The 27,902-nt window shown below is 39.0% G+C and overlaps 1 protein-coding gene across 2 annotated transcripts; it reads left to right on the top strand.

Annotated features, from left to right (window-relative positions):
• Positions 1–229: 229 nt before the first annotated feature.
• On the top strand, positions 230–27,902 carry TFAP2B (transcription factor AP-2 beta). Of its 2 annotated transcripts, XM_065401081.1 has the most exons (8): positions 230–310; positions 3,776–3,802; positions 4,833–5,291; positions 10,318–10,378; positions 18,366–18,585; positions 21,181–21,299; positions 24,332–24,473; positions 27,602–27,902. In XM_065401081.1, the coding sequence occupies exons 1-8, from the start codon at positions 230–232 to the stop codon at positions 27,900–27,902; spliced, it is 1,410 nt and encodes a 469-aa protein (XP_065257153.1). The 2 variants fall into 2 exon arrangements, with proteins under 2 accessions (XP_065257153.1, XP_065257154.1); XM_065401082.1 differs by lacking the exon at positions 3,776–3,802.

Below are 27,902 nucleotides of genomic sequence, written 5' to 3'. Positions count from 1 at the left end.
TTGTGAGATTCTCTCTATATATATGATGTCTGTGTGTGCATATATATAACCAATAATGTTTTTACTATCCGATTGAGGTTTACTTCTGCAGCCTATTGTTTCAGACAACAGATATAAGTTGCGATGGAAGAGGAACGTCGGATTTGCTGTCTGTCCCCCATTTCCAATTATAGATGGATCATTACAGACAGAGAAGTACTGAGAATCCAGACATCTGCTCTTCACATGAATGCACTCACCTCCTAGAGAACAGCCTGCCATCATGCTCTGGAAACTGGTTGAAAATGTCAAGTATGAAGATATCTATGAGGTGAGTATATAATATGCATGTGTGTGAGAGATTATATGTATACAGTATATAAATATACATCTACATGTTTATATGTACGTTTATACAATACATATATAGATAGGTACATACATATGGAAAGCTATATAGATAACACACATATACATTCAGGAAACCCAGAATAAATGTTCTTATGCTTATTTATTTGCTTTTCTTCTCTTCAGCAAGGCGAGTCCTTAACTTTTTTTTAAAGCTATTTGATGAGATTTAAAACATCAACGAAATGATCTGGGAGTTGGAATAAGGCAACTTAAACGCAAAAGTTTGATTTTTAGATCTCAAATTCAACATAATTCGATTAAACGTGGACAAATGTCAAGAAAAAAAAGCTTAAGAAAGGAAACACAATCTTGTAATCCTATGTTTTGATACATTTCTGGGTTGTTGTTTTTTCTTATTTTCAGCCCCAATCTTAGAGCAACCTGAGGTTGTTGTTTTTCTTGTTGTGCCTTCCTTATAAGATACATCTGTATGATTTTTTTTATAAATACACTGATATATATATATATATATACATCAGTATCTATACACACATAGACACATATATAGTCAGAGATAGCTACATAGATATAATCAGAGAACAGTGAAAGTTGTATGGATTATTCAGAAGGCTTTGATTGTTGAGGCTCAAAAGCAAAAATGTAAAACATTTGCTAATTTTCTACTGCTTCATGACCTGGATATTTTTTTTGTAAAGTATGCTCAGTCCATTTGGTTCTTTTAAGTTAATCAGCGACTGCATTTTCGCAGAGAGGAAAAAGACTTGTAAGGAAAAGGCGTCTGTATTGTCCCGTCTCGCTTTTTCTTTTTTTTTTTTTTTTTTAATTATTATTATTTTTATTTTTGGGGTACTTTGCAAATGTGAGCAGCACTTTTGCTAAGGAGATTTTTAAGAAGGGTCCTCCTTCAATTTCAGTACAGTGGAGTTTGTTGCCATAACAGAACTCGTTCCAAACGGCAGGATATGGTGCCGATTGATTGTTTTAGCAGTAAAGTCTGTATGGAGCGTGTTTGTCCAAAAGAAGGAACCCTGTTCCCTGCAGTCTATGGAGTGGATACCATGTCATGGGCTGGCTGGTCAAAAGTCAGAGCCTTTAAGGACTTAATTCTGGAAGTGAGTTAATATTTAATCCAGAGATCTGAAGGAGAAAGAAAGAAAGAAAGAAAGAAAGAAAGAAAGAAAGAAAGAAAGAAAGAAAGAAAGAAAGAAAGAAAGAAAGAAAGAAAGAAAGAAAGAAAGAAAGAGAGATCACTTGAAGGGACATGTTAATCTGTAGGAAGTGTTTCATAAAATGAAGTGATCGAGATAAAATGTACAAAGGTTATCAAAGTGCCTCATGCCTGAGAGTAGAACCGTAGTAGTGAATACGATTCAGTGTGTGCTCTGTAAGCAGTCCTATGATCCTGGCGGGGAGCCGTCTTCCCGATAGAAGGAATGTCTCAACTCTCAAAAGCTCCCGTCAGGCTAATTATCAACTGAACGCTCGCAAAATCCAGCATATGCAGAATTAGTATCGGCGCAGGCACGGCTCTGTCCCCTTCGGACAACCCCCCATCCCACTCCTGCTTTTCCTTCAGTGCGTTCCTTTCCAAATACTGATCAAGTGGAAAGCCATAATCTGCCCTTCATAATAACAACCATCCAGAGGTAGATATGTCTCTGGACTCTTTTTTTTTTCTCCAGAGGACGCTTTTAAGGCTATTTGCCTGCTTTAAATTTTATTTATACTTGTACGTTTATTTTATCTTGGAGACAGGGAATTTAGCAGTGGGGTATATTTTGTTTGTGTTTTGTCTTGAAACATGATATACTCTAACTTTGTGGGGCTTGGGAAGTGATTCTGTAATGCCTAGAGTTAACAAAAAATACCCAGCCAACTACTTTCCCTAGGAATAGATAGATAGATAGATAGATAGATAGATAGATAGATAGATAGATAGATAGATAGATAGATAGATAGATAGAAAATTGAATCTTTCCAGGGTTTTTAAAAAATCTCTCATTCTCTCTGTCTCTCTCATTCTCTCTGTCTCTGTCTCTGTCTCTCTCTCTGATTTATAATTAATAGTATGGTCTAAAAACCTCCTATCTATTTAAATTGATGTGGTCTTAAAACAAAAGTGGGAGACGAACTTGCTCTGGGAAGCGTGGGTCTCTGTAGGAGGGAACGTAAGTTGAACTTTAACAGAAATGGCAGGCAGGCCAGTCGAACGGGTTCCTGGAACATCAAAAGGGTTTTCTATCGCCCCTGGCTTTGCCTAGAAACTATAAATTTAGTATCCTTTAAAATTCATTGCATAAATTTTACATCTGGGTGAAAACTGGGCGCATTTTTGGCATAGTTAGGGGGCAAATTAGCATGGAGAATGAAATGGAACCCGACTTAACACTGATTTATTTGTACGTTTGAGATATTTTGCTTTTACAAATAAATGCGATCTGTAGCGTTCCGTCAAAGTGCTTAATTGCCGCTGTAAACAGACAAATTATAGTGGCTGAATAGTTTATTTATTTATTTTCAAGAGAGGATCAGGAAAACTCCCCCACCCCCCGTTATTTGTTTACTATATATATCTCTATATATATCTATATAGATATATATCTATATAGATATAGATATATATATATATATAATATGAACAAAAGCACCAAGAGCAATCAAATTATCCGATTTGGAGGCATAATTACATGTAAAAGAAGGAAATATGATTTTTTTCTTAGCCTCTAGCATTGCTCCATAGCACTTCCTTGCTCCAAATCAGCAGTGTCTAGTTTACACTTCTTCCTCTGCCTGAGTTAATTGAAGTTATGTCTTTTCCTTGCTAAACTTCCCCACCCTCCCCCCCGTACCTTCTCCCTCTCTCCCCCAACTCGGCTTCTGCCAGCCCCCCTCGTCTGATTACATCTAGTAATTCTCCACTGAATGAACGTCATTTACAATGGTAGGGGAGCTCTCGAGCTGGCTGCAAGCTTCACGCTCCATTTGCTCCTGCATTCTCCCTTTAAAGTAGTCGTGTAATATTAATAGTCATGAATATCAATTATTATGAGGCGGTGTAGAGGAGGACAGGGAGGAAGGGGCATCGGAGCAGTCTCAGCCTAGCCTTGGGTTGAAGAGGATTGCATCTGGAAGCTCAAAGGGGGGAAAATAAATAAATAAATAAATAAAAAACCAGAGGGGAGGGGGGAAATCATAGATGTCTACATAGGTTTCCAACCTCATTTTTGGCGGGGGGGGTGGCGCACTGGCTAATTTTTTTATGATGATTTTTGATGGCTAGACTTGGAAATACCTCAAGCTGTTCTCCTGTGTCCAACACGTCCCTTTGCCGAGCTCCTTGATATTTTTCTCCTATTATTACTATTATTATTATCAGCACCACTCTTTTATTTGTAGCTGTTACAAGACTTTTTTTTATTTCCAGATGTTAGTCCACACCTATTCCGCCATGGTGAGTTTGGATCCATGTTGTACCAGAATTGCATGTTCTCTCTCTCTGTCTTTCTCTCTCTCTCTCTCTCGCTCCCTCTCCCCCTCTCTCTCTCTCTTGAACGCCTTTGGCTTGGTAATTTAGCACAATAATTGGAGGAGGCTTGCAGCTGCTTCTCCTTTTTGCATTGTGTGTTCTTGGTTTGAGCTGGGGGTGGAGAGGAAAACTTTTTTTTTTTTTTTTTTTTTTGCCATCGCTGGTGGGGATTTGGACAACACTTTGTGGACTAGATGTTTTCTTGTTTACTTTAGCCTTGCAGCGTAAGCTAGGATGGAGTTGGACAAAACTCCTCTCCCACACTTTCTCGGAAGACTTTCATATCCCCCCCTCCCCCGATACACACAGCAAGACTTTTAATTACAATTTTAATGCTCCATTCCCCCTCCCCCCCCCCTTGGAGTATAATATTTGAAAGGGATAACATACATTCGAAGTTGCTGCAGAAATCACAGTGGCTGGATTTGTTGTTTAATATTTTTATATATGTATTTATTTAAAAAAAACAACAGAGGATTGACTTTACATAAAGACACAGTTAACATTTATTTTCACCCTCTCCTTGTCATCCGACTATTACAGCATTTCTTCTGACCTTCCAAGGCAGAATGAGTGGGTGATATTTTTTTTAAACCGGAGTTTAGTGGTGAAGGGGAGTGAATAGATGTTTGAAAACTTTATACGCTGTGGTTTGGAGGGATGCTAGGCAGCCAGAGAACGGATCAAAGCCCCACAAACTGTACCTACACAGAGTACACCACTCCTACATTTTTAATTATGACATTTTAGTATATTTCTCTCCCACCTCCCCCTTCTCGCCTGTCCTTGGAAACTTACATGATCAGGACAGGAAATGCTGGACTATTTCGAGTCCGGGGGATTTAAGGGGTCCATTTAAATGCGTATTTTATTTTATCTTGCGGTGTGATTTGTTTTTCATTTCCTCTTTTTTTTCTTTCCTTTTTTTTTATTCCTTTCCCATTTTTGTTTTTAGGACCGGCATGATGGAGTCCCCAGCCACAGCTCCAGATTGTCCCAGCTGGGCTCTGTCTCCCAGGGACCCTATTCCAGCGCCCCGCCGTTGTCTCACACCCCGTCCTCGGATTTCCAGCCGCCTTACTTCCCACCCCCCTACCAGCCTCTTCCTTACCACCAAAGCCAGGACCCGTATTCCCATGTCAATGACCCTTACTCCCTAAACCCCTTGCATCAACCCCAGCAGCACCCTTGGGGACAAAGGCAGAGGCAAGAGGTGGGATCAGAAGCCGGCTCACTGCTGCCACAGCCTCGGGCCGCCTTGCCTCAGCTCTCGGGACTGGACCCCAGGCGGGACTACCACTCAGTGAGGCGGCCAGATGTTCTCCTTCACTCGGCACATCATGGCCTGGATTCCGGCATGGGAGACAGCCTTTCTCTGCATGGCATCGGACACCCAGGAATGGAGGACGTGCAGGTAAGGCGTTCCTGCTCCTTCCCCCGCTACTGCCAGGGAGCCTGAAGAAATCTTAGCAGCTGGGAGACACATAGTCAACAACGATCAATTATGAATCATAGCAATTAGACAACGGAAAGATCTATTAGGTTACCCTCCCCCTGCCTCTTCAGGGTCGTTCCCTACTTATATTTTCCAGTATTTTTCTTTAAAATATTTTCTTTCTTTCTTTCTTTCTTTCTTTCTTACGCTCATCTCACAATACATTAACAAGATGAAAGCTACAGTAATGAACGAAGAAAGAAAGAAAGAAAGAAAGAAAGAAAGAAAGAAAGAAAGAAAGAAAGAAAGAAAGAAAGAAAGAAAGAAAGAAAGAACAGGCGTTTCTGAATAATCTAGGCATCTTGAAAAGGGATAAAGTTTATGGAAGCTTTTCTTATTTCAGATATTAAGCCATGTGAAATATGGGTCTCCCAACCAGCTTTTTGCAGTTTGGGGGTTTCAGTGAGATCTTTCTGAATAACAAATTTTAAAAAAAATTACTCCCAGTTAGGAAAAAAACAAAACAAAACAAAACCCTGTGTATAGGATCAAGGATATATAAAAGGATTGCACAGGGCACTGTTTTTAAATGTTGTGTGTGTGTGTGTGTGTGTGTATATATATATATAGATAGATATCTATCTATATATATATAGATATAGATATAGATAGATATATATATCTATATATATATATATTCTCTCTTTATCTAATCTATCTATCTATCTATCTATCTCAACAACATATATCATTGTTCTGTTCCATCCTTTGGGAAACAATGGAGTTTCATGGGCCTTGAGGTACAATATTTCCTAGCTCTCTCACTCCCCAAGCCAAAGTCATTGCGGGCTATTTCCTTAAAACAAAAGCCCCATAACAATTTCACCCAAAATGGCTCGGCTCGGACCTTCCTAGGGCACAGCTCCCATTGTAGGTGGATCCATGATTTTCGGCCCACATTTTACACGAGGGTTGCTGGTTGGTGGTGGTGGTGGTGTTTTTCCTGCTTTTTTTGTTGTTGCCGTTGCAGATATTTAAAAGTCTTGGACAGATTTTTTAAAATAGCAAGGGAGGAATCTGCAAAAAGGAGAATAAAGAACTCATTAAAATGAAATGCTTCACTAAAATAAATGGGCTTCTACCCAATTCAACATAAAAGTACCAAACAAGCATGAGGAGGAATTCGTTTATTAGACCTATTATTGCTCAGCTTTAAAAATGCAAGACTGCTGAAAATACAATCAATGGAAGGGGAGAATTGCAAATTTGATTTGCTTGGGTGTCACTTTAAAGACTCGCACGCCCCTGTATCTTGGTGCGTTAGTGTTTGCGATGATCATGGAAAAGGCTTTCCTTGGTATTTAGTTACTGCTCCCTCTGAACTCAATGGCAATCGGAGCATTGGATTGCACGGATTTAAAACTTTATTTGTAAGACCTACGCGGACTCCCTGAGCTACATGAACAGGCTTTATGGGGCTCATCCTATATTACTTATTCAGGCAAAACTGGCAATGGGAGTGTTGCCTGAGTAAGGACAACAGAATAGGATCCCTTATCTCTCTATATCTAGTACCGAAAAGATATAGAAAATATTAGTGCATCGACATTTACAACGCCAAAAGAAAACTACAGAATTAGCTGGTACACTCGTTGTGCTTCTGTTATAGAGAGGTAGAGACTGGATACAGTTATTCGTATTCAGATATTTTTAAAGCAAAACGAATCCTTCTATTAAACTCCCCGCTGAGTCAATAAGGCGCAAGGTATTGAATACAAATAAGGTGCATGTCGCATGGTCATTTTCTAAACAAAATAATATATCCATAGCCTACGGTAGGAAGGAGCTAGTTTAGCCTACGTTGTATTGCTCATCCAAACAGCTAAAGGGGCGTTGCAGACAGGGTATTTTCGTGCAGGAATCTATCTCTGGAGTTCTGGACACAATGTTTAGACAGGATAGTGCACTGGGAGAATGAGGCAGGTACTTATTTTTAAAGGTTGGATCTCAAACTGAAAAAAATATTCCAAGGGATAATTTATGAAGATGAAAGTGCTCATCAGCAAGTTAGTATAAATAGGCACAGAGGTGGTGACAGGATTGTATTTATTGACAGGCATTTTCTATTATTTTCCCTCTGTGTTTGCGAGCCAGGTTAAGTTCGCGGTTTTCTTAATATGTGATTCTTAATATGGACTTTTTCTAGGACAGGTAAAAAAAATCCTATATAGCCAATAAATACACCTACTTTCTATGCCTTATGGGAAAAAAAGTTTCCTTGAGGCATATTAGTCAGGGTTTTTTGCTCACAAAGTTTTACTTTTTGAGTAAAGTTTTTTTTTCCTTATACCATCAGATTAAATAGATTTCAGAAGTATGTGTTTGGTTGGCAGAGAGAAAGAGAGAGAAAAAATTGAGGATATGATATAAACCCAGTTCCAGACCATGTGTAATCCGTTGTCCAGGAACATAAATTAAGTGGTTGTAATGTAGGGTTCTGTTGTAAGCACAGTGCTGTCCTTTGCGGCGAATTAGGGTTTCCATCTGCAATTTACAACCGACAAATATGTACAGAGAAAAAAAAGGATCTTCACATTGAAAACAAATATGTCTCCCCTAGGTAGAAAAAATAAATTAAAATAGCCATTGCAATTTCATCCTTATTCCTCGCAGATTAGGGGATCTGCACCTTTTATACCTTCATTCATTATTATAGCCAAAGCTATAGGGAAGAAATGCATCCAACACTCTCTCTCTCTCTCTCTCTCTCTCTCTCTCTCTCTCTCTCTCTCTCTCTCACACACACACACACACACGATCACACATCCAGAGTTTGCAAAACAAATGACAAACTCTGTGGGTTTTATTTCAGTTATATTATTTTATAGCTGCTGGGTACGGAGATGGTGTTTAGAACGGGTCAGTGCTATCAAGTTTATTTGCAAAAATACATCTCCAGATTTGCTAAATTTATGCTAGAAACTCATCACCTCCCATATTACAACCTCTACTCCTTCCCTTCCTCCACCCCCCCCCCCTCCATCCCCGCCTGTGTATGCAAGCTAAGGAGACTGAAAGTTAAGTTGCACCAAAACACCCGAGTCTCTTATAAAGTAACCCCTGGTATCACTTTTAACTAAAGAAGTCTAGTAATTAAAAGTCTGAGTTGTTTTTCCACGTTTCCGCATGCAGTCCTAATTAAATCTTTACGATCCTCTCTGTGACTATTAACTGCCAGCATGCTGCGCGAACATCCTGTACAAAAACCCAGCAGGAGGGCGTAATTAGATAGAAAATCAGACAAGAGTCTTCTCATTAACTGTAACAACTAACCCACGTTGCTGATAAAGCGAGTGGAGTGCATACACACACACATAGGTAGACATAGACATAGCCAGGCAATATCGAGATAAGGTGAGGTTACAAAAAGAAAGATGGCGCTTAATATTTGCCTCCATTTTTATAGCATCCTGTTGCAAAATGATGCTCTCCACCAGGCTGCACCATTTGTTCATCTTCCTCTGTCTCGTTGAAGACAGTATAGAAGCTGCTAAAGGAGAGAAGAAGAAAAAGAAAAGACCTTATCTTGTATTTTATATTTCCCCTCTTATTTTCTGTGATACCCTGTAGGTATGTGGCCTATTGATTAAGGAGGAGTAAAAAAAAAAAAGACAAAAGGAACCTGTGGGGGGGGGGGGCGGGGGGGGGCAACTGGGAGGCTGGGGTCAAGAGGGAAAGGAATCCAAGGAAATATTGTTTATTGTTCCATCACACTTTGGATGTGCTGTTGGAAATATAATTTTATCCTAACTCATATCCCACCTTAGCTGGGGTCTCCTGAGAATAGAAAGCTATTTACATAAGGACTGGATTATGATAAACTAAGACACTACTTGGAAAGATAAAGTTAGAATAAGAGGAAAATTCCATGACTTAAAGATGTTTAATGTGTCTTTGGGAAAGAAAAAACAATCACACCCCAAAGCCATCTAATCTATCTATCTATCCATCTACATCTGCAGTTTAGAACTGACCACAAAACGGAACCACGTATTGAAATCTATTAGAAAGGGTTCTTTAGTCACCTCTGTTCTCTGCGATGGTTGTTGTTGCTCATTGAAAAGGGTATTCTATATCAGACAATTTATATTAAAAAATAAAACTTAACATTTGCCCCTGCTACAGTGTAACCATCTTTGTTTGTTTTCCTGCTAAAGAAGTTAATGCCATAATAACAGGTGTGCTTCTAACCAGGGTGAAAGTAGACAGGTTGAGGAGAGAGATTGAGTGACTTTTCTAGGCAATCGATTTAATTGCTCTTATATTTTGTCTCTGTGTAATTCCCTTCCCCCATCTCTCTCTCTCTCTCTCTCTCTCTCTCTCTCTCTCTCTCTCACACACACACACACACTTTTAACTTGTAACCAAACCGTGCGAGCTGTTAATCTCTGTTTCCTATACTATGTGGGTGTTGCACTCTACTCTGAATTGCTCAAACTTTAATTACAAGTCTGTAATGTAAACCTTCCTATATAAAAAGTAAATGGCCTGTGAGTTAAATGGCAGGGTCAATCATAATAAATAAATAATAATAATAATAATAATAATAATAATAATAATAAACTAAGTTGTCCTTATTCGTGTTCATTTAGATACTAGATCTTGGAGATGTTACCAAATTGCCAAATTTTCAAAGAAAGAAATATAAAGCTTTATTGAATGCAAAAGAGACTATGTAATATCTATGTTTTATAAGATAACAAAAATATTATTGCACCCCATATGCTTCACACCTCTTTTTTATTATAAGACCATATGATTTGGAACAATTTCATTTCCATGTCGATTTGGGGGAATAATAATACTAATACTAATAAACCTTTCTTCCCCCAGTGAATTAATATAAATGGAAATAACAGAAACTCCAGTTTGGAATGACATGATTTATGTACGCCATACTTTAATATCCAGTCAATTTGAATAGTGATGTTTTTTATATTCACAGTCAGTTGAAGATGCCAATAACAGCGGTATGAACCTATTGGACCAGTCTGTCATTAAAAAAGGTATGGATTATTCCAACAAGCTTGACAAACTTATACTGTGTAGCAATGTCTTCCTGATATGATTTTACTTTGAGGCAATTAGTTTACCCGAAAAAATAGACAGGCGTGGGAGATAGATAGATAGATAGATAGATAGATAGATAGATAGATAGATAGATAGATAGATAGATAGATAGATGATGAAACGGGGAAAGAAGGAAAGAGGAACTAAAAGGAACGAGTATTTTCTTGTCTGGGAGTTAGATAATTACATTTTATCTTAAATATTTCTTTTAATTGTTGCCAACTGATTTAAAATAAGTAAACAGCCATCAAGTTTTGAATTTCCCAGCAATTCCTATTTTGATATTGGTGTAAAAATGCCATCACATATTATAAAATAGTTTTCACAGATAAACCTTAACTTTTCACCTCTAGTAGTTCTTGATCTGCACTGTGTGACTCTTAAGAATTGTTTGATTCCATTTGTGGCTTTTATGCGTTTTCCAATCGTGCCAAATGTGTTGGGGGGAAAGAAACACATGCTTATGGAAATACAACCTCCCCCTCCAACATGCCCATTTTTAAAATCATTCTGCATATGCATACATGATTTAGTGTAACTGCAGAATCACCCCATACTGTTAAAGGGAATGTGATATTAACAAATGTTTGCAGTCTCTTGTACAGCTGTAAGCAAAATAATTAACTAATTAAACTAATTAAATGTAATTACAATAACTCATTTTGGGCGTGTTGCAGCTGCTTAATTTTTTTACAATTCTCTGACAGTCACTTGAAGATGCATGGCGATTAGTATGGGTTATGCTGATAGACATTAAACAGCTCTCACACTGCACATTTAGGGAGAGCTATCTTTAATTATCCAAGGAATTTCTATTTCTAGATTCAGTTTTAAATACTAGAGCTGACGCTTAGCAATGCTGGCCCTTATGTTTACTATCAACAGCACTTATCTTCAGTGGTTTATTCATCTAATGCACATGAAACCGATACTTTAATAGGGATGAGTTTCTAGAAAATTAAGAAAAGAACGTAAGGGTGTTGATGGAATAAGAATTCAAGGCAGGGTGAGGTATTTCAATCGTTGGTTTCCTTTAAAAATGTAATTATGTAAATTCGAGCAATCATAATTTTGGGGAAAGGTGGATGAAAACCTGAAGCTCTTTTGACAACATAATTTATGTCCGGTGGTGGAAAAACGTAGGGTTTTGTGGGAAACAGTGAATTGTCTTACTTTAAGAAAAAGAACTGCTCTGCGCTTTTCAGTTCGCATGGATTACCAGCCTATGTGTTTAGGTGTGTGACATATCGGTTTGCGAATGTATGCTCTCTCTATCTATCTATCTCTTTCTCTCTAGCTCATACGCAATGTTTTCTCTTGGGTCTTCTTGATTAATTGGCGGTTGATTTGTGGCTGAGAGCCTTCTTTTTAACGTTGATCTGCCTTCGTATTTTCGTTGCTCGTACGCACATTTTGCATTTTGTTATGTACAGAACACTGCCATGTATTGTATGTGACCACTTCGTCAAAACAGTCTATTTTTTTTTCAAAATGAAAAGGGTAGCAGGAACATTTGGTGTCAATACACAGTGATTGTGGCTATAAAGGTAGTCAGTGTCAAGCAGTTAAGCACGTCTAATGATACTTACAATTTTATATATATAGAGAGAGAGAGAGAGAGAGAGAGAGAGATCAGAAGATGCTAATAATTCTAGTATGCATGTGAATGTGTGCACACATCTGAATATACCAACACCCACAGGTGTATGCTTAACCTTAGTCTATATCAGAAGACACTTAGAATTATAATATCTATATTTAAAAGTATACATACGCACTTTTTAAATCATACCAGTAAAAAAGATACCGACATTTTCTTGTAGATGTGTTAAAAGGCATAGGAATGTTATTTCCTCCCTTAGAATTAATGCTGTGCTTTATTGAACTTTTAGTCTAATTTTGTGAGTTTCGTTTTTCTTTGAACACTGGTAGAAGGGAAGAGACACATGGGGTTATATCTGTGGCTGACGATATTGGATCAGACCGATAGAAGGTGCAAAATAGAAAGGGTTCAGTATGAATTTTGCTGTGGTCTCAACACTTTGCCGCCATAGGAATGTACTTTGAAATAAGAATAAGTTATCAAAGACCCGCAGATCATTCTTGCTGGCAGATGATAGATAGACAGATAGATTTTCTTCTTGACTATTACCAGTAAAGTACACTTAATGATAAATGGAATCTGGACAGGAGGAGGGTTGAGAGATTTGCCTGTTTCAAAAGAGGCTAGTTTACTGTTTAAAACGTTCTCATAACATGTAGTGTGAAAGATAGGATATAGAACTAAATTATTAACACAAATATCTCATCCATCCTCTCGGATATAAGTACCTACATTTTTATGATCTTTGAGTGTCATGGAGGTAATGATGATCATCTATCTATCTATCTATCTATCGCTTCAGAAAGCTTGCCTAAAATTTGAAGAAACCCTTGTAAAAATAATTATAATCATCATCATCATCTTGAACTGTTCAATTTATCATCCGTGTTGATCCCACACAATAGATTATATATATATATATATATATATATATATATATATATATATATATATATATATATATATATATATATATATATATATATATATATACATACACACACACACACACACACACACACACACACTTGTTATGTTTGCTATCTGGGCTTACTTGACATTTCTGAAGTAATTTAGTTAAGAGTAAATGAGTTGTTCCCAGTAGAGAGAGCAAACGAGTGGAGTGAAGGTAGCCAGCGTGATAAATGGCTCTTTCATTTGGAGATCTCCAGAGCTCGTTTAAGGCTAATTTTCTGTATTAGCCCCCTTTGAGCTATTAATGCAATAGGCAGGGACCGTGGCCCCTCGTCTCTTAGCTGCCCCATTAGAGAGCGCATTAAGCTGCCAAGCCTCTACTCTACTGTGGTGGTGGTGGTAGTGGTGGCGAAATAATGAAAGGTGCTTTTTAAACTCTCCTAATCTAAACTGGCAGAGGGTGGCTAATACGATTTGAAGGGGTCTGGTCAATGAGCAATCAATAAAGTAATAATGAGAAGGATGCGGTACATTAACAGTCTAAAAATCCAACAAGACATTAAAAAATCATTCTTAACTCTTAGTTCCATTAAGATTGGCGTGGTGGAAAAGGGAAAGGAAAGGGAGGAAGCCTAGATAAATGACTATGATGGTCATCATCATCAAGAGTATTAATATTAGATTTCTCTCAGGTTTAAGGAGTTATCAGCTACATATTATCTGGGTTTATCCTCACATTCTCTGTCACCCAGGTTCCTGCTGAAATCAAGGGGAGGTTTTCGGTGTGTAAAGAAGGCCGTAGCGGATCCCCTTGTCAGCAGCTCAGCTGTAATTTGTTTGGCATGATCTATGACAAAAAAGTTGTCCTCTTTCAAAATCTCGCGTGGCCTGAGTCCAAAGTTCAATTGTTGTGACTTTGGGGACATAGTCAGTGACCTTAAAAGTATCCTGATTTATTTACTTTAAACTATTTCTAGACATTGTCTGTGTACACACACACACACACACACAGTAGCACCAAACTCTATTTTAAACTTAATATGTTAACATAGTACAAATAAGCTCTAATCCCCCCCCCCCAAGAATCACACAAAAGGAACCTCTTAACACTTTTAAAAAGTCACTCCCTCAATAGAACAGGATAAGATTTTTTTCTCTCTCTCCCGCTTCCTGAAGTGGCCAGCAATAAATGATTAACTAAAAACCACGATATCTGGTTACAGCTTTTCAGGTGATCGAGTTGCGAATCGGTTGAAATGTAACGTACAGAATTTGCCTAGCTTTATTTATTTATTTTTGGTTCTTTTCCTGGAACACCAACTGTATTTTATTATCGCTTTTACTTTAATGGGAAACAATTTCGGGGTAATAGATTTCACTCTTAAATTAACTCCTAGCTTCAAATGCAAGGAGTGGTGGTGGACTCGAACTCTTGCAATCAGCTCATGAATACACGATAGATAGATTTTTTTAAAATAAGGATCGAGGCTCAGTGTCAGGGGGTAGTATATATTCTCGGGTTTCTAGGTTTACCTACAAAGCCAAACAAAATCTCCCACTACCAAATCATTGACTGTTCTGATGGACATACACCTTTCTAATGAAGGCTAATTCCAAATCCAGTTAATACTTACAGAGATCTATAGACCAAAAAATTGATATTATACTATTATTATTTGCCCAGTGCAGATGATTAACCACCAATATTTCTTTAAACCATGTTTTTGTCTTGCAGTATAACGAGGGTGCTGGAATAATGTCGAGTACTTAAATCCCATTTATTAATTTAATCCGTGTGTGTGTGAAATGCTACTTTTGCATTGCCACGCAGTTATGTAGAGCAACCCAACAGAGAAATGAAAAAAGACTGAGCCTTAATGTATGCACAGAAAATTGTAAACATGTAAAGAACTGAAAGCTTCACGCTGAGGTTTGCCATGCTCCATTTCCTTACCATTTCCTGCTGTCGTTTTAAAGCGCTCTCACTCATCTAGAGATTCCGTTTGCAGGAACAGTATGCTCATAATTACTAGCAAATCAAGCGGCTACTGTTGCTCTCTCGGTTTATTGATAAGCTGAAGAGAAATGGAAGGGAAAATGACAATGAGGCCGAAAGGACCAGGAGAATCACATTTTTTTTCAAAGGTGGAGGGGAGGTTTTGAGGGACAATGGGAAAGGAGACACACACAAAAGAGTTTGGGAGAAAAAAATTTGTGAAAGTGACAACAAGATCAGCATAAATTGGACAAAGCAAAACATGCAAGAAGTAGGCAGAAACTTGTGTGTGCGTGTGCTGTGTCCTTCTATGGACAATTATTATGAGGCATAAAACCAGATTTGGAAAACACATAGATGTAGGTAAAAATACGCCAGGGAATACAGTGTATAATTGTTTAAATAAATGCATTAGCAGACATTTTACACACAGCCTCTAAAATCTCAAAATTATATTATCTCTGGTAATAGTTCTAATATCTTTGTAATGATAGAGATAGATAATTAATCCATTCCATGGTAAACTCACTTTTTTAGGAGTGGCAGGTAATTTACAAAAGATAGAGTATAGATTAGAATACATATCTCTGAAGCTATGAAATCGCAATAGATATGCTTGCATAGGCTTGTAAGATTCCTAAATGTGTTTAGAATTATTATACTCAAGTGATCTTGATGTATACCTAGTCCCTTTTGTATAGTTATGGTAAAGAACAATCGCAGAAGTTTGCAAAGCATAGCAGGAAAGAGGACTAACTTGCTTATCAAAATAAATTTGCATGAAAAAAATATTGAACATATTAAATCCATTTTTCAAAGGTTAACTAATGTAACAAATGCTCCAAAAAGGGCAAAGCAAATTGGGAGAGATATGTTTAAACATATCATGTGTTCAGCTCTCTTTTTCTTAGGACTGTTGTCTCTTGTTTAATTTCTCAGTTCACTGGACAGTGACCTGATAAACTAGTCACTAAATATAGGTACTGGAAAGGTGTATCAAAACCTTTGTGTTTGTTTGTTGGCGTGGAGAAAATTGCAAAGTGAAATGATCTCAGTTGTTAGTGGTCCTTTAAAGGATTAGTGATTTCACAGCGTGTGTATGTTCATTTATTTTCAAAACAACTCGATTGTGTCTTGATGGGGGCACTTGCGTGACTCTGCAAAACATCTTACTGAAAAATGTAGCGCAGAGGGGAGAGGTTTTTTTTTTTTTAACATATACCCTTAAAGCATCCTAAAACCAAAGGATCTGACTGATCTATGGAGACAATGACAACATTCCTATTAATAGCAATGGAAAAACCGCATCGGGCCTCTGCCCCTCTTTTATAACTGTTTTTGTGCCAATTTCAAGTTTTTTGACGGGCTACAGTTGAGAAGCTGGAAACGTCCTTCCGAAGCTGTATACATTGTCTTACTCAAAATAATACGAAATGGGAATCCGTTTCAGTTTCTGATCCCCCCTCAGTAAAGCCACTCAAAATAATTTGTTTACATTAGAGGCTATATGCAGTCTATTTGAAGCAATCTGTCTATATGAAATCTACATGAGTTTTGGGTTTGCGCTGTTATAGAGGTTTTATTGTGGGAGTCTGGCCTGGCGGTAGGAAATAATTTATAATAAAAACAGCGAAACCCTGTTGTGTCTATTCCATACACTGAGGTTATAAAATTGGCAGTTGCCCAGTTGTTAGCACTTGTTAAGGTATTAGGATATCCGATCTTATTGTTCAGCAGCCCCAGACGACTTAAATATTCCCCCAACTCCAATGGGTTGATTCTCCAGACATGTTGCAAATAAATAGGGTTTTATGATTTAACTGGCATGTATTATAAGTACCTAAATAGCTGGCATATTTGTGTAGTAGAACCTATTACTTGCAAAATTGGTTTTGCAATTGATTGACTGGCAATGCGATATTGCAAAGGAGAATCTGCTGTACAGGGGTGTGTAATCAATTAGTCTTCTCTGTAAAATATGCCCCCTAGACTACCACCAGCAAATCTAGAATTTAGGAATACACGTTCTATAAGGAAATGAGGCTGCAGTGATTCCAAAAGAAAGCAGCAGTAGCAGCTGTCAGCTCTTATTAACTCCTGCATAAAACATACCTTAAGTATGGTTTGTTATCAATTACTTGCAGAAATGAAACAACTGGGAAAATGCTGCGACGCCGTCTATAAATTAAAGTGATTGGTTGATTGATTAGAGCACCTGCTGTAAATCATAACAGTTACACACAATTATGAACAAGCTATTTAAGTTGATTTGTAAACAAAATTCATACCAGGAGGGAATTGCTTTCATTTTTAGTTTAGCAAAATAAGTGTTTGTTCCTAATGGTGTCTGTTTGGTGTTATAAGAATTAGAATGTTATAAGTCCTTTGGTTTTTTCCTAAAGCAATCTTATTTGTTACTCAGAGAAATTAACTACTTTGTCTGGTACTAGTTAAGGGGCAAACTTTTAAAAAGAAATCCCCTGGTGTATTTTTGTTGCTGTAATCAGACCAGTTTTATTTAGAAACTGAATAGTCCCACTTTTTTTCTGTTTGTTATATAATATGCTAAACAATCTGATACCAGACTATTTTCTAATGCACCTTTTTGGGGGGGGGGGCGGGGGGAATAACTGTGCTAATTAGGGTGGACAGGAGGGGAGCAGGGATAGTTCAGTGGTTTGAGCGTTGGCCTGCTAAACCCAGGGTTGTGAGTTCAATCCTTGAGGAGGCCACTTAGGGATGTGGGGCAAAAACAGTACTTGGTCCTGCTAGTGAAGGCAGGGGGCTGGACTCAATGACCTTTCAAGATCCCTTCCAGTTCTAGGAGATAGGATATCTCCATTTTTTTTTTAAAAAACTGTCCTATTAAAAGCCCCAAACAACAATAAAGTAATCCTTTCCTTGCTAAATTTTGTAGTCCTGATTCTCACTTAAACCAGTAACTCCTTTGACTTCATTAGATTTTTCCTAGTTGTTATCATTGTTAGTAATAGAAGTATTAGGAAGAGGAGTATTTAATATTCTTGTAACCCAGCAATGTGCCCGGCGCTGTCCATTATACAAGAAGATATAGCTCCTGCATCGCAGGGCTTACAAACAAATAATTTAGGAAGAAATACACTTAAAATACATTTATAATATACATCGTTTTTTTTTTAATTGTCAAACCAATATACATCAGCTGTATTCCACTGCACCTCTACCTATCCATCACCCATCCAGGTCAATTTCCTGTAGACTCAAGGCAACGGTGACTCTTATTGGTGTAGCTACTAGGAAACTCTGGGCCTATGAATTCACTTTTCTTCAGATGTGCTATGGATGTCAGACTAGCCAGTTTGGACAGTTTGTACTCTTATGTGTCATCATGTTACATACCTCCACACTCACCCCTTCTTTCTCTCTCCAGTTCCAGTTCCTCCAAAATCTGTTACTTCTCTGATGATGAATAAAGATGGCTTCCTGGGTGGAATGTCAGTCAATACCGGAGAGGTGTTTTGCTCAGTACCTGGCCGCTTGTCCTTGCTCAGTTCCACTTCAAAGTATAAAGTAACCGTGGGAGAAGTTCAAAGACGCCTCTCGCCTCCAGAGTGTCTGAATGCATCCCTTCTAGGAGGAGTACTTAGAAGGTAAGGGCTAGCAGCAAGTGTGGGTATTTACGCAGACACACACATAGACTAAGCATTTTGTCTAAAGTCTATACTATGGTAAAGACATTTGCAAATATGTGTTGTTTTTATGTTGTAGTTGTGTGTGTAGAACTCAAGGCAAGGCAAAAATAAGCAGCAACATGAAAACATGGAAATGAATGCATAAAGTTACGTTAGTGTACAAGACTCTGAGAAGGCAGCTCATAGTAAGGTCAATAAGGGATCTCTCTCTCTCTCTCTCACACACACACACACACACACACACACTTTACTTCCCAACTCTCTCTTACATACACATTAATCTACTCAAACATATATTTTAGAGGAAGGCTTCTATTTAAATAAAAGGTCTTCTCTATGAAAACAGGAGTTATAGGTAAAACAGCTTAGCTACTGTGATTTTTCCCTGTAAAAGAAACTGAGATTTAAAACAAAGGAACTTTATTTATTTTCGTATTTACTTATTTATTTATTTATGTATTTATATTAGTTAGGAAGTTTTAAGAAGTTTACAAATCCTTGCCAATTAAATATCAGAATCAAAGCAATCATTACAACAGCTAGCTTTTGTTTAAAGAGGCATTATGCAAGAATATAGTCATCGGATATTTCTATTTTAAAAGGTGTTACTATATTACAGAGTGAGCATCATTACACCTACAAAATGTCCTTTCTAGTGAGTTTATTGAATTTAGTGACATCTCTGTATACACATATTTAAGGACCAGGCATGTCTATTAAATGCTAATATTAAAAAAAATGGACATGGTGTGATGGGTTTTTTTCAGGTGAATTTACTTTATCTGATATTGACCAAAAAGTAACCAAATATCTAAGTATCTATTTGTCCTCTGTCTAATTTGCTGGGTACATAATTGGTGTGTTACATTTTTCCATATCAACAGCCTCCCATAGTTTTTGAACCATTCCTCTAGGGTTGGACTAATTTTCCTTTTCTAACGAGAAGCTACCAATAGTCCAACATCTACTAGAAGATGAGAGATTATTAATTCTTAATTCCCTCTTGTGTGTGACCATTTCCACTGGGAAGCCCTTGAAGGATTACCAAAAGATTATTTGGTGATAAATATCCAACAATTTGTGATATTTAGTTACAGGTTTTATCCCGATACTTTCTAATGACTGGACATGTCCACCATATATACATAAAAACTCCACTTTAACCCCAATTTCTCCAACATTTATCCCCATTTTACATACACATACCCACTAGATAGATAGATATGTTATTTAAGGTACTGTTTCAGTGCTACCTCACACCAGTCAGGTTAATGTGAATATATTAAAGAACATTTATTTTATTGTAATATAGACAGGTTGCTGGTCCTCCTTCCCATAACAAATCCCAGTCCTCTGTGGTGATTTGTCTGCCCATGTCCTTCTCCCAGAGTGTCATATGTGGACATATTGTTAGGAAAGAAGAAGAAGCCAGATTTTTTTACTTACAGATGCGAATCTGCCTGTGCATTGTAATAGAAATTGGCGCAAAGAGAACATCTGCAAGAGCAATTTCAAATAGAAAATATAACTAGCAAGGTTAAACACATACACCATTATTGAGCCTCAGTGATTTCTGGAGAAGACCCAGGACCCAAACAGTGGACTATGCTGACTTTACTTTGTATCTTGAGTCTAAATTTTAGAGAAGCTTTTGGTTCAATATCTATATTTCAGAGCATGTGAAATATAGATGGCTGCTCTCTTGCAACTGTGCCATTGGTTCCTATCTACTTTGGCACAAAATACTGACAGACCAGAATCTAGGTAGGGAGACTTTCTCTACAGGATTTGACTTCCTTTCATATTCCTTATATGCAATTAAAGAAACTGTTAGTGATAAAAGATCTGGGGTGAAATCCTGGAGTGCTGAGGTCAATGGGAAAACTCCCATTGACTTCAATGGAGCCAGTATTTCACCCCGGATTTTAAACCATCTGTATAAAACTAGACCTGGCCCTAACAATAACTCTGCGTTTCCCATGTATATCACAGTCTTCCTTTTAATGTCTCTATCAATAATTTCCTATATAGATTCCATTAGGTGCTCTTATCACTAAGTATTCATGTCCCATATATAATGTAGCTGTTCCAATAGATAGTTCAACATTTCCTGTATAATATCTATTGAATTCTTCCTTAGGTGTTCTTATCAATTTCCCGTATATCTTCCATGCTTCCTCTAGGTACACCCTATCAGTTCATCCCATACTTCTGTCTTTCCACCTAGATATACAATCGTATCCTAATACGCCTTAGTCTTATACTGTAGGAACCAATTTGGTTTCTTCCATAACAGCAGCTTATACAGAAGTTATTTCATTCTGTGCATTTGTTTTCTGTAAGTTAAAGAGGGAGGGGGAACCTAGTCAGTTGTGTGTGGCAAAAATTAAGCAAACCTCAGCAAACTCTATCAGCAAGCGCGCACACACACAATGTGCTAACCTCAAGTTAAAACCCCTTCAAGCTCCAGTGGTCTTTAGATTGCACAGTCTAAAAGTTTGTTTCAGGGACATTCCGAGGTTAATCTGAATGTTAATTTCTTTGCAATTCCAGAGCCAAATCGAAAAATGGGGGGAGATCGTTGAGAGAGAGGCTAGAAAAAATCGGTTTGAATTTACCAGCCGGCAGGCGTAAGGCCGCAAATGTCACTTTACTCACCTCCCTGGTGGAAGGTAAGCGGTGAATTGCAAGCTCGCTTCACACTATTGGCTGCTCCGAAGTCTTTTCGGTTTGGGAGTTTGACATTTTGCAAAGTTTCATGGATTAAGTGGAAATCGTTGCAGCGGTGGCATTAAGATCTGTTTAACATGCATAATACTGGGTGAAATTAAGACTTTAAGGATCCCATTTAAGTCACGCTGAAGTCACTGATCAAACTCCCATTAACTCCAATGGGTGTCTTGAATTCAGGTTTGCCTCAGTGAGATCTGCAGAATCGAACTTTCTCTGCGGTTATCCAAATATTCCCATTCCCTACTCTTGTGGATTTCCAGGTTGTTCCCTTTGAATAATGGTCTAAGTCCAGTGGTTCTCAAACTTTAGTATTGGTGACCTCTTTCAGACAGCAAGCCTCTGAGTGTGACCCCCCCTTATAAATTAAAAACACTTTTTTATATTTAACACTATTATAAATGCTGGAGGTGAAGCGGGGTTTGGGGTGGAGGCTGACAGCTCCCGACCCCCCACGTAATAATCTCATGACCCCCTAAGGGGTCACGACCCCCAGTTTGAGAACCCCCGGTCTAGTCTGTGCTGGGTCCAGAATTTTAGCTAATTCATTACTTCCAACCTTAATTATGACAGATGCACATTACAATACGGCCATTGAACGAAAATAATAAAGAACTATTTTTTTTTTAAATTTCGGCAAGGGAAAGCAGTTATTACAAATTAACAGTTATAAGTACAGTTTACCTGAGGGTGAAAGTTTAACAAAGAAACAAGCGAGCCCTTTCTTTAAGAAGAAGGGGAGGGGCGGGGGGAATACAAGAAAGAAACAAAAGGAAAAAACCGGAATACTCGAGTTATACCTCCTCTTAAATGAACAAACGCAATCCCGTACTTGACGTGACGCTCTGATGTTGGCACTGTATTGAAATGTGGAATCCACAAGACTCTCACTTGTTTTTTTAGGAAATACTATATTTATTCTGGGATAAAGTGGCTCTTCAGAAATTATAACTAACAATTATGTGGATGTACTTATGAATTATATGTATTTATATTATACATACACAAAGAGGCGAGTAACATTCAATATGTACAATAACACACTATGTCGTATCTCATATGCATGTGCCTATAGTTTTGTACTATATATTAACTTTTACATTCTTCTGATTTAATTATAAATGCAATACATAGTTACACACTCATATGTGAAATCAAAATCAAGACTATATTCGTTCTAGTTATAAGTATTGTTTCTATTTTGACGATATAGTACATCTATATATTCATAAATCATAGTACATTACATGAAAATGCCTATCAAACTATGAATGCATAGTTAAAGACACTATATATAAACATTTACCATGTGAGAAAATACATTCATCGTCTGATATGCATATTCATATATATTAATTAATACATAGTTTCAAACACACACCCCAAGCACACCCCATACCTATATCTATGCAGTGTGTGTGTAAAACTATGCATTCACATTAATAGCAAAATCAGAACATCTTAAAAGTTGACACATAGCACAAATATATGTGCAGATCCATATGTTTGTGTGTGTGTGTGCAAATACATTATATATGGATATAAAACTATACAACGTTTACATCATTATATATTATGTTACTGTCCTCTGATTGACTTACAAATCAACAATTTACCTTAAAAGATTTCCCTTCTCCTATAGAAAGTTGCGCCTGCTCTAGATTTATCTTGTTTTCTGACAATAGGATTTTTTTCTTGTTACATTATGTTGCCTATAGCATACATGTTTCACTCATCTCTGGCCAGGATTAACAAAAAGCAGTGAGGATGGTGTCTCTGCACAGAATTTAGTGGGGGGCGGGGGAGGGGAGATAACCGTCCATTGGAATTCTAGCGTTTGGCGGACAGTGTGATTCATTTTTTTGGTGATTATTGAGAAGGCTTTTTTTTTTTAAATGACGTTTTAAAGTAAGTCCTGATCGTTAAAAATAATGTGGTACTAGAATTATTAGACATAGCTGGTTTGCGTGTTAGAAATCTTCCTCGTGGTCCTCCGGGCGGTGCATTAAAGAGTTTAATGCTTTATTCTAGAGGGGTTGAGCTATAATCGGATGGAATCCCCCTAGAGTCTGTTTCCCCACACCCCCTTTCTTCAGCTACTGTGTCGTCTTCTTCTTGTGGTAGAAAGTACATCAGTAGGAGTTTGATGACACGAACCTCTGGAGGGTAGAAACCTGAAGCCAGGCAGGCAGAGGAAATGCCAATTAGAATGATAGTTAGAATAATTATTATTTTTCATATGAAAGGTCCCCCTTCATTGGGATTTTTTTTTTTTTTTTTTTTTTTTGGTAGGGTGAGGGTGGAATGGGTAGCTTCTGTTGCATTGTGATCAGACCTATGCAAAACTTCCCTTTCCATTGGATACAATGCAGTTGGCTGCTTTGTTTTCCAGATGTGGCTATAATAATGTATGTGTGTGTGTGTGTGTGTGTAACACTCACGGGATATGATATTCTATGGTAGAGCTTTTGTGACACTTTTCTGATCTCTGAAAATACAAACCTATTCTGCACATTTAAAGTCCGGGTCCATTTACCTATCAGGACGTCTCTTTTGTTTTCACACACTGGAAAGTCTATATTACCTATGTATTAATAACACACTTTTTCTCTGCACGTGGGACTAGAACCGCAACCAGTGTAAATCACCAAACTCAACTGAAGTCAATAGAGCTTAGACAATACATGCCATGTGAAGACTCCTTCAGCCAAAAACTGGGAATGTGCTCTGCAGAAAGAGACTGATACAAGAATAATGGGCTCCTACACCCATGGAACCGTCTTTGTCATTGAATTCAGTTGGGGTTGTGCCTCTCCAGTGCCAAATTGATCTTTTCAAAGCGCGACCAGTACCACCAGCAATAACGTGTTTCAGTATATTCCAGCCGGCTCGGTTGAACCATTTTTCTGGTCAGCCTCCTCACTAAACAACCATGCTGGCCTGTGATGATCAAAGGCTGTTCATTTCTCTTCAGGTGAAGCTGTTCACTTAGCTCGGGATTTTGGATACATCTGTGAAACGGAGTTTCCAGCCAAAGCTGTTTCCGAGTACCTGAACAGACAGCACACGGACCCCAGCGATCTCCACTCCAGGAAGAACATGTTACTGGCTACAAAGTGAGTCCACAGCCCGCTTTGCTTTCAGGGCCGCCACTTGGAGAGTTGGACATTCATTCTCCTCCACGCGGCCATTCTCGCTAGCGCTCTGCAAAGGAGCCCAGCAGCGCTTTCTCCAATAGGCTTTGTTCCGATCTCCCTCTCTTGTGCTCTTCTCTCTCCCTGTCGTCCGTCATTGTGCGGTGGGTGTGTGGGGGAGAGGTTGTGCTCTGGGTGTGTTCCTGTCCGTGGGTCTGATTGTAGTGTATGGTGAACCTGTAACACTACGTGCCCGTGCGTATCGTTGGAGCTGTAACAGCGTCTTTCATGCGCACACAGCTCCAAACACACAGTGGTTTGACTCTTTCTCTCTGTGTGAGTGTGCACGTGTCCCCATGTTTGTGTCTATTTCTCTCCCCTCCCCCCCTTTCTCCTCCCCCGCCTGTTTTCAGTCTCCGTGTTTCTTTCTTTCCTTGTGTATGAGTTTGCAGCTCTCTCTCTCTCCTCTTGTTTGTTTTTGGGTGTGCATTCCTCTCTTTCTCTATTTGTGTATTTCACGCTTCTCTCTGTGTAGGAGTGGCTAGGCCTTGCCTCCACTCCCACTGAAGTCAAAGGAAAAACTCACCTTGATTTCAAGAGCGAGCGGCCGTGTCTATCAAAGACCCCGACCAAATAATTTACAATCTCCCCTCCCCAAAATGTGTACCGTTAATCACCTTGAGAAATGTGCAGCTGCCGCTCCAGAGGGGGACCTTGTAAACCTGCCACTACATCTAGGTCTCTGGAACGTTTACAGGAGCTTTTTCTATTTTGTTTGATTTACTCCTGTCGTTGGCTCTCGCGCTATATGGTTTGGTGTTTTAAGGGCAGATCAGGTTTTCGGTGGTGAGCTCTGAGTGTGTCCCATATATTAACTCTGTCGCAGGCAAGACCCAAGCTATTTAGTGCTCTGGGACGTCGCTTGCTCCGCGGACAGCACAATTTAAAGAAATATATGGAGGCGTGGAAAATCGTTTGCTCAAATTTGTCCAGATGTTTTTTTTAGACGTGATTGGAATTTGATTGCCCTTTTCCGCGGGGTCAAAAGATATTAATGTCCCAGAACTTTAATTGCTCGCAGACCTGCCTTGCTCTTTGAAGCTTTAAAGGGTTTGACTCATTACCGTTTGCTCTGCAAACTCAAAGTTTCCTCTTTTGCACTTTCCTAGTGGATAAGACTTTTATCTTTCCCCACCCTCTGAACTCTTTAACCCATCGGGAATTTCAGAGGATCACAGATGAACTCTTCTCTCCTACCTCAATGTTGCTATTATTTGTGGGGGAGGGAGGATTATCATTTCCCCTCTGGGTTTCTATTTCGCCCTGTGATGATGCACCTGTTTAACTGGGGGCCTTGTGAGTGGGGTGAAGGGAGGTTTAGCCATAGGAAGCCACTAAATGAAAAGGGAAGGATTCAATTTTCATCCTCCAAGGTGGCAAAGGAGCTGTTTTAAAGATAAACCAGCAGCAAACGTCAAACCCCCTGCTTTGAAGCGGTGCTCCCCAAAAGGTGGCTTGTGTTCTTTTCATCCCGGCAAGAGTAGAGCAGCAACCCGTCACTGGTGTCTGTTCATCGCCCCGGGCAAAAGCTGTCGCTTAGACCTTACCTCCCGTTTGCTGCACCAGCAGAGCGGTACCTGGTGGCTAGCGCTCCCTTTTGGCTCGTGGAGCGCGCGGTGGTGCTGGCCTGGCGCGCGCCGGTAGGGCTCCCGAGGTTTTACAAACAAACGCCACCGGGCGGACTGGAAAGAAGAGCGAGACAGATTCCAGAAGTAGCCGATACAGCGAGACCTGATTTTAAAAGGAACTAGCCTGAGTCAGATGATCATGGGGACTCTTCCCCCCCCCCCCCCCCCTTATTGTAGTACATAAAATACCCTACTCGGCACAGAATCTGTACAATGCTGCCCATGTGCAAGACGGCCTGGAAGTATCTACAGACTATGACCGAATGTGTGGACATGACAGGCCAAGATTTTCAAAAGGGATGTTGGGGTCTCAAGTTGAGGATGTCTCAAAGGGGCCTGGTGTCCAGAAGGGGAGTGTTCGGGGCTCTCTGAAAACAGAGGCACCCAAACTCTCTAGTCACTGTTGCAACTCTTGGCTTACATCATTGAACAACCTCCCTCCCCTCCCCCCATGGGAAGAGTTCATTCAGGATTCATGGGAAGAGAAAGACCTGCCTACATTTGGTATTCAGCAATCCTACTTAGCAGTCATCCCAATGAGTCATTTACAGGCTATTCGTGGTATTGCCTTCACATGAAGGCTAGGTAGTATTCATCTCTGAGAAAATAATAACAATAACAATAATCATAATAAATAATAATATAATTAATACCAGGATCAAGCTCCAGATAGCAGTTTTCTATCTATCTATCTATCTATCTATCTATCTATCTATCTATCTATCTATCTATCTATCTATCTATCATTTAGGGCAATCTGGCTAATTCTAAAGGCAATAAATAGACTAAATAGAACATTAAAAAAAAGGATAGATGGCATTTCAGAAGCATCTTTCTGGCCCAAGAATAAAAAGTCTCTAGGTCAGAGAGGAAGAGGTGTAATTGAAAGAGTAGGATTAACTCTACTAGGAATCCTTCTTCTCTTTACTGATCAAACTCTGTAAGGAAATAGCCAGGCAAGGGCCTATTCTTGCAGTCCTCCTGCTCCCTTGGACAATGGGGGAGTTGTGGAGGGGTAAGGAGTGCAGCATCAGGTCACGAAATCAGGATCCTTCTGTTTGTTGTTGGAGGGAAGGTGGGAGTAAGGAGCCTTGAGTTCTGTATCTAACTTCACTACTGATTGTCTGTGGTGCCTTTGTTTGAGTCTTTCATTGACTTCAGTAGGCTTTGGGCCAGGCCCTCAGCCTCCTTGCACTCTAGTTTATTTATGTGTAAAATGACTATAGTACATTTTCCTAGTGTGTGTGTGGTTGGGGGAAGATGGAATGAGAGGGGCAGCTGCCTGTCTTTGTAACTTAATGCATGTCAAACACCTTGGAAGTCTCAGGCTGTGTATAAAGTGTTAATCAAAGAGAAGTGAAGTGACTGACTACTCTGGGCTCTCTCTCTCTCTCTCTCTCCTTCTCTTCACTACCCTTGCAGGCAACTTTGTAAAGAATTCACGGATCTCTTGGCCCAGGACAGGACACCCATTGGCAACAGCAGACCCAGCCCTATTTTGGAACCAGGCATTCAGAGCTGCTTGACTCACTTCAGCCTCATCACCCATGGCTTTGGGGCCCCAGCCATCTGTGCTGCCCTCACAGCCCTCCAAAACTACCTGACTGAAGCTCTCAAAGGCATGGACAAGATGTTCTTGAACAACAACACTGCTAACAGGCACACATCTGGGGAAGGACCAGGTAGTAAAACTGGAGACAAGGAAGAGAAACACAGAAAATGA

Source organism: Emys orbicularis, chromosome 3, assembly GCF_028017835.1.
Source record: "Emys orbicularis isolate rEmyOrb1 chromosome 3, rEmyOrb1.hap1, whole genome shotgun sequence".
Lineage (NCBI taxonomy): Eukaryota > Metazoa > Chordata > Testudines > Emydidae > Emys > Emys orbicularis.
Note: the sequence above shows the minus strand (reverse complement) of the source record. Positions and strands in the feature narration are given on the sequence as shown.

Coding starts and splice junctions, on each gene's coding strand:
- TFAP2B (XM_065401081.1), top strand. CDS start 230: ATGCACTCACCTCCTAGAGAACAGCCTGCCATCATGCTCTGGAAACTG. Junction 3,803..4,832: donor TCCACACCTATTCCGCCATG/GTGAGTTTGGAT, acceptor TTTTGTTTTTAG/GACCGGCATGATGGAGTCCC. Junction 18,586..21,180: donor CTAGGAGGAGTACTTAGAAG/GTAAGGGCTAGC, acceptor TTGCAATTCCAG/AGCCAAATCGAAAAATGGGG.